Source organism: Podarcis pityusensis, assembly GCF_964106645.2.
Source record: "Podarcis pityusensis genome assembly, chromosome: 3".
NCBI lineage: Eukaryota > Metazoa > Chordata > Lepidosauria > Squamata > Lacertidae > Podarcis > Podarcis pityusensis.
In genome coordinates, this window is record NC_138026.1 from 50,393,391 (window position 1) to 50,404,854 (window position 11,464).

Below are 11,464 nucleotides of genomic sequence, written 5' to 3' on the forward strand. Positions count from 1 at the left end.
TCACATCCTAAGGTACCACTGTAGTAATAAATTGCTCATTAGAAATAGAAAAGATAATACCACCAGCAGTCAGTCCTATAAAACAGCACTGCACAGCACTGAAAGATGATTTTTACATATCACAGGAAAATAAAAAGTTTTCCAACTAGTGTTGAAAGGGCCATTACATGGGTGCTCATCAAGACTTTCCTGGCAGGGCATTCTTTATGTTTCAGGGGTTTCCCTCCATTCCAAACATGGAAGAGTGTTTTTTGTTTTAAGCTCCTGAAACCAGAAATAAAACCTAAGCACTTGGTTTGCTTATTTAATCTTAGGAATCCACGGCCATTTAATTAATTCTCAAATGTGTGGTGTACTAAATGATCCATGAACCATCTTTTATCTTTTATGTTGTGGCTGCAATTTTAATTCATAGGAATTTAGTTAAACCAATCTGGTATTAGACTGGATGATGTCAGGAACATATCTACTACTGTTGTAAATTTCAGACTAATTCATATAGCCTATTTCTGTAACGTGTGCATTCCTGCATGAATTCTCTGCAGCTGTAGTTAGAGCTTGAGTATGTGATTTATTTAGGGCTTGTTCACACATCTGGGTTTATTGCATTGTGCTTACATTCCTTTTGCTTGAGTCTGAGTTAGAATGCTTCAAGAAAGTGGAAGACTTGATGGCAAACTAGATGTGATGTTAAATGTGTGAATGCATTGTGTCCATGGGCTGCTGCCCCCCCCCCATCAAGTAAAACAATAGAATTACTTAACTGACCAATCATGTTGGTTCTGCCCCCCCCCAACAAAAATCCTAGCTACGTCCATGCTTGTGTCTTTTAAAAAACGTACTTTCAGTGCAGCAGCTGCAAGAGGGGATCAAGATTAGGACTATGGCACATGAGGAGGGAGAGTTTTACCCTCCTACCATATCACAATCCTGCTAAAACTCCCTTCTCTCTGATGCTGTTATTTACCGCAGGAGGGAAGCTGCCAGTTGCACCAATGGTAGCCTTCCTCCCAGAGGCCCTGGGAGGGGGAAATTATATCTGCTTGGACCACAGCAAAGGAGGTAAATACTAAATCTTCCTTGCTGTGCAACACATTTCCAATCATAACCCTTTCACTGTGGGTATTAATTTCATAGTTGAAAATAGACATATTAAATGATTAATGCAGTCTGCAGCCCATTTGGTTTTACCCTGAGGAAATGACTCAATTTTCTTTTAACTTTATCCTTAGCATTAACATATGATGTGGGTGGGTGGTGGGGAGACACCTTCTGTAGTCAGTTAGTACAAAATTTACAAGGATACCTTCACAGAGTGCTGTTGTACTTAGATCTCGCTTTCCACAGGAATCTCTGGTCAGCCACTGCGAGAACAGGATACTGATCTAGATGGGCCATTGGCCTGATCCGGCACATTCTTCTTATTTGCTCTATAAATTTGGCAATACCCAAGCAAATTACTTGCTTAGCCACCAACTTTAGGAATCAATCTGTTACTATCACAGTCAACCTTATCACCTAATGCAAAAAGAAAACAAAATAGGAGGGATCACACTGGTTTGCTTGAGATATGATGGTAGCATTTCAAAATATATATTATGTTGGTCTATTGGCTTTTCAATGGGTTACAGTTCCCATTTTCTTTTTCAGCCGCTTGGAGCCAGTGATTACTTGGAAGTAGCTATGCATTTTGACCTAGTCTTTGTTCGTCACATACCTGAGTTTACAATGGCAAAAAGGACCCAAGCTCGCCGCTTCATTACTCTTGTTGATACTTTTTATGACAAGAAGGTAAGCAGTCAGTTGGTAAATTCTTACAGGATGAAAGCATCTTGAATTGCTCTGGAAATTATCAGTATAAGATTAATGGGTAATGCAAGTTAAATCTTCCTATTTTCTCTCATATTTGCCTGCTGCTTTGGGAAATTGGTTCCACATGAGATGACAGGGGTGAACAAGTCACGGGACAATTTAACCCAGATACAGTTTAGGTCATAGGTCTTCAACGGGTGGGAGTTAAATTTGGTGTGATTTTAATTTGGTGTGTTTTTAATTTCCTGGAATCAAATGGCAATGCCAATCAATTTCATTAGGTGAGCTTGAGTTCCAGCACTATAAAAGAAGAACAAAACAGCGGCGTAGCGTGGGTTATCAGCACCCGGGGCAAGGCAAGTAATTTGCGCCCCCTAACCCGGGGCAAGGCAAATAATTTGCGCCCCCTAACCCGGGGCAAGGCAAGTACAGTAATTTACTCTCCCAAGCAGCAGCAGCAGCGAGGCTTCTCTTTCCCCCGCGCTCTCCTGGAGCTGCCTCTTTTCTTTCCTTTTTTCCCTTTCTCCAAGGCTTTTCGCTTTCTCTCCTTAATTGATTCCTCCTCCACACCGCAGCGTTTCCTAGCTGCTTCCCCCCCCTTCCCCTCTCTCTCCTCCTCGCTCTGCTTGCCTTGCCCTGCACCGGCAGCAGCAGGCGCAGCCAGACCCCCGCCAGCCAGCCCGCCCGCCTGCCCACCCGGCTTCCTCTCCTTTTTTTGCCCGCGGCAGAAGGCTTCGCTCTCCCCCTTCCGCGACCTCCTCGCCAAGCCGAGCGAGCGCGGGCTCCCTAACCCGTGGATTTTAGTAGGGGCAGAGAGCTGCTAGTGCGAGCGCGCCCCCCGCCCATGTTGCGCCCGGTGCGGCCGGCCCCCCTGGCACCCCCCACGCTACGCCACTGGAACAAAACATTCTCTCTTGTTTTCTCCAAACCAGGACACATAGATAAAACATTGCTGCTCACCAACTCCTATCCCTGAAAATCTGCAACTCCAAGGTGGAGTTTAGATATTAGAAAATTGTTGGTATATTCTGCCCCATGCCCCCAACCAACTCTGAGTCAAAATAATATCTTTCCAAGAGAAATGATCATGATTCTTTTTTCTTGATTGGTAAAAAGTCACATCATGTTTTGCAAGCCAAACAATAGTTAAGTTGAAATTATCCACAAAGTTTTGTTTGCTGCTATAATTCCAGGGTACAGATTTGCTTTGTTTTCGTCTTATTTCACCTAGAGTCCCAGTCATGATTCGTTATAAGTGAACAGACGAGTAAAGTGTTAATGGGTTTGCCCCAAAGTGATGATAATTTTAGAAGAAACAGCCACTCTTGGTTTTAGTCTGAGTTGTGGGACCTCTAATGAAATAGTAATGATAAATGCAGCACTTAGCTTGGATTTACAAAGGTTTCAATCATGGGAGCAAAATCAGCAGTATTAAAACAACTAAAAAAGGCTCTTTATATTTAAGCTGATGTTTTAAAAAGTAATGGAAGACATTAAGCTTCACCCTATGTGTGATTATAGCCACGCACTTAAATATTTATGCAATCAGGAAATATCGATTGAGATTAAAAACCTTTTTCAAGAATGTCCTGGCAAAGAAAAAAACCCACCTTTAGTTCAGCAAGATAGTTGGGACTTATCCAGACAGTCTTATCTTTGTTTAGTAAATGAGTTAAATGCAGCTCACTTTTTCTGGTGAATCCAGATGTCTTTTCTCAAAACTCCTGCATTTTCCTCACAGTCAAACAACAATATTTTCTCACTGGACATTATGGTGAGCCACACACACAAGTATGTTATCTCACCTTGCCCATTGCAATTATAAGTATTATTCTAGAAGTGTCACGAGCCCTGTTAGCTACTGGCTGTATTTTAAAGCTGGGAGAGTGCTTGTTTTTTCTTCACTAGACAATTGCCCTATAATAGCTACCAACAGTTTAAAATATACCGTACATTGGCACCTGCAGCTTGTGAAATGGCAGGTTGTGTACTAGAGGTTCTCAACTTTATTAACTTTATCTTCTTTTAAAAAAGGATGCTAAAACTTAAAGGCTGACAACTAGCAACTCACATTAAACGTATTTTAGACCATACCCCTATTGGCCCCAGGCAGCAGACCATCTAGAGGGCACCAGGTTGGGGAAGTCTGCTCTAGCACTTGTAGAACAAACATCATGAAGCAAAATGCGCAGGTACCATTTCAGGAATTGTTTGGTGGCAAAGGAGCCTCCTCCCACCTTTCACTGTTTTTAGTCAGTGAGTAAAGTCACAGCTGTGATTGAGGAGTGCTATGGCGAAATTTAGAATTGCACACATCAAAGATGCCAAAATGACATCAGAATTACTCCAGGCAGTGTAGAAGGAAATTCCCGGTTCACTTTGAAACTGTGTTTTGGTCTTCCTTGATGTATGTATGCGTGGCTCTATATTGTTCTCTTGACTCAGAAAATGGTCATTTTGAAGCTGACAAAAATTCCCTGGTAGAGAAGTGACAATTGTCTAGAAAGAGGGAAAAAGAGAAATACAAAACTGTAATGTTGTGGTGGCTGGCTATAGTATTCCACCCAAAATCAAAAGGTAGTAGCAAAATTTATTCTTTCCAACACAGGTTTCATGCCATGCCAAAATATATATTATTTTGTATTTAACATTTCAGAATTCCATGAGTTACACTTAGCTTTTCATATTTTCTGGTGATGCATCTATAAGCATTAATGTTGTTTAAAAAAATATAATGACAATAAATCACCAATTAAATTTGTCACAACTGAATTTAATTCATCTAACAAAGCATAACCAATTAGTGGCCTTATTTCAGTTCATTTCTGCCCTGCCTTCCATTGTGGAACAGAGTTTCTATATTGTTTTACTACAAAAGGAAAGTAGCTTATTGCATGATAATGTTCAATGAGCATAAGTATTTTAAATTTGTGTGTGTGTGTCTGTGATAGAGAGAGAGAGAGAGAGGGAGGGAGGGAGGGAGGGAGGGAGAGAAAGTGACCGTAAGCTAAATGCTGTACAAAACCAGTAGAAATAAATTCCCTAATGCTGACTTAGATTCTTAAGAATAGTAGAAGAAAAGAATGGCCTACATTTTGATTTTGAGGATATTTATTACATATAGGTTTTGATGGCAAGATGTTATACCCAATGACTATGTAAAAGAATTAAAGTTAGTGGTGATTGTGTTAGAATGGCACATTTTTTATAAATGGGTTTATGGTTAGTGTTTGTGAAGTGAAGAACGAATGATGGTACAGTACAAGCCACTAGCATTCTGCATTCTTATGGAGAGCTACTTATGCTTGGCAAAATCAGAAATCATTTCAGTTGTTGTTTATATCAAAATTGCTACTTACACCATACAAAATGAAAACATGGTGGATTTTACAAAATTCAAATGGAGAAATAGGAGCTATATATGATAGCACCTACAGCTTTTTCACTCTCTTCCAGGTACGTATTGTTTGCTCTGCATCAGCGCCACTCCAAAACATATTTATTCAAGAATCCCATGATGGTGGATTGGACGAAAGTAGGGTAATGATGGATGATTTGGGGTTGAGCCAGGTAAGCACTATGATCATTAGAGCCTTTGTTGCAGGGGAGCATAATTGGTTTTGGTCTGAGTGGTGGTGCTAGGAGGGCAGTGAGCAGCAAAAGCATTTAACCGGTCATTCTGTAGCTTTCTGGCAGGATCAACGTTGCACCTTTTCTTCTATTCCAACTTAAAGCAATGCTATTCATAAATGGCATAACCAATCCATTTTAGCATAATTCTAGAGATACTTCTAATCTTTTACTCAGTATGTGTTTCTAATATATTATAAATATTGGGTCATGCTGCTGCTTTAATACATGTTCTTCAGATTTAGTGCAGCTACATTTAGCTTTGTACATTGCACTTGTATCATCATCATCCCACCTTTTTCCTGGACTGGAACTCAAAGCACCTTATTTTACTTGAGCCACCATGTTGGGAATCTGTTTATTGTCTAATAGGTGTGTTATAAGTGTCTCTTTCACTCCATGTTTACAAAGGAGAGAGCTGATAAATACTGCTTCCCAAAACTGATATGCACAGGATTTGTAATTAACTAACTTTTACTCAGAGTAGACCCATTGGAATTAATGAGCCTAAGTTGTTGTTTAGTCGTGACCGACTCTTCGTGACCTCATGGACCAGAGCATGTTAGTCATGGTCATTAAGCAATTACTCTAATTGTTGGTTGAATACAACCCAGAATACAAGAAGCTGTTGCTTGCATTTCTGCATTATAGATTATATTTCTATTCTTACATTATATAGTTTATGAATACTAATACCTGACAGAAAGCTAAATCAGAAGTTAGAAGCCTCAAGTAATTTTATCTAAGGCAAATAGTTTCCAGTGTTTATCCAGTAAAAATAGGTTTCCTAATAAGTATTGTTTTCTAATAATGTCTCCCTTTTATATCTTATAAAGAAATGTGGTGGTTATAAGCAACACTTTTGAAAAGTAATTTAAGGGTTGCAGCTTAGTCCTCTTGTTGCTGATCTTTCAAGTGTATGCTGTTAATGCACAGTAGACTCACACAGTTTTTTATCTTAGAGTGCCATTCATCTTGGTGGGGAAAAGCATAATGTTTTCAGAATATGAGCCAACACACATTTTAAAAGCCTTGTCTTAGCATGTTATGTACTTGAGAAAACTTGCTTTCATTTTAGTCCTGCAGTGAGGTGAAATTCAAAGAAAGTGAGAGGAAGGTTTTGTGAACCCAGTCTGTTAACTCCTAACTGATAAGGATAAAAAAAACCACATTACTGAATATATGTTAAACACAAGTGTCGCTGAAAGATCTCTGTCATACAAAAATGTTGTACAAAACTGTGATGCACAAACTGCACAAATGGGGGGAGGTGGGAATGGAAAGAGATTCATCCTCACGGTACATTGGCCCCTGCGGGGCCAGCTGTGTTATGGTGATATTTAGACCTACTGTTTTGTTGTGGCTTTACCACTGGCAAAGGAAGATATAGGTTAATTGTTATCATAGAATAACTGTGTGCTTTTCAGTTAGCCTCTGTATTTGGGGTGGAGAACCAGATGTTATTGAACTGCAACTTACAACATGTCCGACCATTGGCCATGTTGGCTGGGACTGATGGGAGATGGAGTCCACCAACATCTGGAGGGCCATTGGTTCCCTATCCCTATGAGGGCATCAAACCTGCCACTGCAGACAGTAAAAAAAAAAGTTACATGGGCAATACCATTTTATTGCACAAAGACTGACACATCAAGTCATCCAAATAGCCTTTATCTGTGTAGACGAAAGGATGTGTGCCATTCAGTGTAAGCAGTGTGTGTGTGTTTTACTATTATCAACCACAGAAAACAGTTCCAGTCCCTACTCTTGGAATAAATATTTTTAAAGCCTCTCAAACTTCTGTCTAACTGGAAAATGTTTGTGTGCATGTAATAAAGTGTCTGTTTTAGAGTTAGCTAGCTGAATTGTGCCTGTGTTTCACAAACATGTAACATGTAATTTCACAAACATGTCCAGAGACCTGCAATATCACCAAAAAAATATTGCACAGAAGCACAGCCAAAAGCAGCAACTGCAAGGTGCTGCTCCCTGTATTCTTTTTTCAATATTTAAGAATAGTTTTGTTCCACAAAAGCATGATTGCAGAAGAAAGGGAGCTCGATAGTTATGAATTGCACACAAACCTGGGGGATGAGGCGAGTGGACAGACTGTGAATATGTGGGCTCAGGCCACACTGCAAGTTTGAGAAGTCTTTCATTTTCTGGTTTCCTTTTAATGCTTCCTGCATTTTTAAAAAAATGTTCTTTGCTTCCATCTCTCTCTAGGATTCAGCTCAAGGACTTTCAATGTTCACGGGAGAGGAGGAGATTTTTGCCCTTCAGCGTACCATCTCACGACTGACTGAAATGCAGACTGAGCAGTACTGGAAGGAGGGGGACAGGAGCAACCAAACACAGTTGCAAAAAGACTACCAAAACACAAATAGTAGTTGTAAAAAAGGAGAGTTCTAACTCAATGCTAAATTATTTTTAACGTGCACACTGCCCAATTTTGCACCTTACTTCCTAAACATCTGCCTCTTTATGTGTTAACAAGGGACAGGTTACATGCTGGAATGCTGGTGGGAACAGTTTTATGCCTGTGTGTGTGGAAGTCCAGCCTAACATGAAGTCTTTCCTGACCAAGAATCCAAATCCAGTTTTAATCTACGAATTATGTGGAAAGAAGTGGCACATACAGTTTATGGTCTGCATTTGTATATCATACTTGAAAAACTACAGCTTGAACAAATGGTAGGCTCAAACCAGGCAAATTAAATACATATTATTGGACCCGCCTATCTCTAGTATTTTGGTTATAGATAACTGCACCTTCAGTACTCTTGAATTTTTTTTTTAATGATTCTGGGCAGCAACTGAAAAAAATCAGTTTCTCATTTTACTAAGTACAAAAACACATAATTGCATTTAGGTAGCTCTGCCATTCTAAATACATTTCTTATTTCTGCTTGCCTACTGCCACGGTAGACCTATTTATTGTTATTCCATTGCCTGTATGTGTGACCCCCTGTCTCAAATTCTTCTGATAGGGAGGGTGCAAAGAGAAAATAAAAGTGGAATTTCAGAACCAAGAGTAAAAAATGCCATTAAGTGGATAAATATCATAGCAAAAATGAACTCACTGTGTCTTCTATAGGCAGACCAGATAGGACAATCTTACAAGATTTGAAGTGAACTTTGTACTGGTAGTGAAATGAACTTTATATTGGAATTTGACTAAGTTGTCCTCCTTCCCGCCTGATGCTGAGGATCTTTTCAAGCAGCTATGCACAAGACAGTAAGTACAAATCTACACACACTCATATACCCGCCACCACAATGCATTGATCCTTCTACACCAGATAGTCACCATTGCCACATGTAACATTGGTGGATCATGCTCTTTTACTGAACAGCACAGGAGAAAGCAATGCAAACACAGAAACGTCTCTTAGCAGTTCAACCACCCATCAGTCATGATATTGCTTTACTAATAAGACCACCCACATTGTTCATTTAGGGAAGGTACCAGTCAATGAATGGTGTTGGTAGCATAACTCTTGGATACCCAATGTACACCACAAACAATGCACAGTCTGGCATCCTCAAAGGCACACATCCCAGTGCAGACCACCATGGTGCAGTAAGCAGGAGCACCAAAACTGGCTTATGAATATAAAGGTAGAATAGGTATATAAACTCATAAACCTACTAAACAATGAGCAGGAGGTCAACACTGATAGTTATGGCTATTTACTCCAGGGCTAGTTAAAGACAATGTCTTGCAGTGGACAAATGCAGACAACCAGCAAGCAGCCACCATTTTGTGAGTTAAATAGGGCCATACATAGAAAGAGAAACCAACATTCCTTCCATAATAATTGCCCATGGGCTACTTAAGAAATCAAACCCACTAGGAAAAAATACTTCCAGACAGGCAATACAAACAGTATAACCACTTTTGTTTGAAGGACACAAGCTGTTTTCAAGGTAGAAAGCTGTATGACAAGGAAAAGGAGAAAAGGGATTATATTGTGGGTGCTCTGCTACCAAGAATGACATCTGCCGCAAAAAGCGGCGGGGGGGGGGGGGACTGAACTAGAAACCATCCTTCCCACCCCATAGACCTGTTTTCTATCCTCACAGGAACAGAAAGACGTACGATGAGGTCTTTGTCATCTTCCAGAGGCAAAGGTCACAATATAACTCTATAACTCCAGCCATATTGACCAAGATTGACGAAGTTTTATGTGGACCCATAAACACACATTGTGTCAGTCCTGATCCCAAAGGCAGCTGAGCTAAGTTACAGTACTTTTACTAAACTTCACAGGTGGAAGATAGTTCTGATAGCTTTGTGAACACAAAGGACTGTGCATTTGATGGTGAGAAATAAGTACATTTCCCCCTATTGTTTCCCCTCCATGCTGGGTACAGCTGTATCTGCTGTAGCAACTGTCTGCCAGGCACGCTTAAGAAAAAGTTACCAATTCCACATTGCAGTAGCTTGATTCCCACGGATCACTGCTGGATTTGTTGTAGGCCGCCTCTTAGGCAATGGGGAATAACCTTGTTTTTTCACCTCTTGGAAGGTTTTCTGTAGAGAGCCAAGTGAGACACAGGGACAGCAATGAGTAATAGTTAGCAATTTCATCAGTGTCTGTAGGCAACCAAACCAAACTGGAATATTTATTTTACTTCTTGAAAATTGTATACTACAAATACCTGCGGAAGCCCTTCCAAGATGCCAAAGGACAACGTGTAAGAAATAGTTGAATGTGGAAGATTATTGCCATAATTGTAAAATCCATTTTATGTGTACAAGCCTTGTGGTACACAAAGTATAAATAAAAATGTCAATTATATTTAAAGCCTACTACCAGCGTCTAGTTGCAATATCATAATATTTCAAGGGAAAGGGTGTGGCAATTTAATATACTCCTTCTCCTCCTTTTCTCCCCATTAACCTCTATTCCGTGAACCCTCTGGAGCAGATTTTGAGGATGTGCTGTAAGGTGGAGAAGAGTTCCACTGTGCAGGTGGAAGTCTGCTGAACTTGTGGAATAGCAACATTGGATACAGCCCTAAGAAGTAAGCCCCACTGAATTTGCTTGCATTTCAGCACAGGACTGAAATGTTAGCTATGATTTTGCCACAGAAGGCGACAACTATGCTGTCGTATTATGGATATGTGTGCATATGCAAACCACCCAAAAGACTCAACCCCAAGTAAAGAGTGAGCCCATAAAGATCATCCATATTAAAAATTGTCCAGGGGTTATTATTAAACATCAGGTATTATTTCAATTTATCAATGTTTCCATTAGAAAAGACTGGTGGTAACTTCCATTCCAATATACTAAAAATAGATGACAGCCTCTTGTTCTCACAGTAGATACCTACGGGAAACCCACAACCAAGGCCTGAGCCCAACAGCACTCTCCCTGCTTGTAATTCCCAGCAAGTGATATTCAGAGGCATACTTGAAATAGCACATCCTGGCTAGGAGCCATTTATAACTTTATCTTCCATGAACCTGTCTAATCCCCCTTTAAAGTCTATCCAAGATGGTATGTCCTTAGCCACTGGTCATGCTTGCTGATGGGACTGATGGGAGTTGTAGTTCAGCCACATCCAGAGATCAAAGGTTCCCCACACCTCCATGGGAAAAGGGGGAAAATAAATCTGTCTACATTATAGCATTAGGTCCTTTGGATGATATCCAAGCCTTTGCTTCCTACAATGTTTTCGAAAATCCTAGCAATGAACGTAACACTCTTGAGAGAAGGAAATGTGCATCTGTCAACCATCAGTGGGTAGTTGATGGACTATGCTGAAATGGCAAAATTAACTGGGAAGCTCAGGAATCAAGAAGACAAGAACTTTAAAAAAGAATGAGAAAAGTTTATAATTTATATACAAGATCACTGTAACAGGTTAAAACATTGGCAGGATTTTAAACACGCTTGTAGTGTAACAGAATGTATGAATAATTTAGAAAGATAAAAAATTGGGAAAGTATTGATATGCAGTGGAGAATAGGATCAATAGGACCCATGGAAGGGATGGGGACAAGTCAGGG

General features: G+C 40.1%; 1 protein-coding gene across 1 annotated transcript in view; it reads left to right on the forward strand.

Moving 5' to 3' along the window:
* Positions 1-10,258, forward strand: part of AFG1L (AFG1 like ATPase) — a 61,138-nt gene extending 50,880 nt beyond the window's left edge. Inside the window, exons 11-13 of the mRNA XM_080998827.1 lie at positions 1,651-1,791; positions 5,269-5,382; positions 7,669-10,258. Of these exons, the coding sequence (XP_080854953.1) occupies positions 1,651-1,791; positions 5,269-5,382; positions 7,669-7,854 (441 nt within the window). The 3' untranslated portion in view covers positions 7,855-10,258. The remainder of the gene's footprint in view (positions 1-1,650; positions 1,792-5,268; positions 5,383-7,668) is intronic.
* The last annotated feature ends 1,206 nt before the right edge of the window (positions 10,259-11,464 follow it).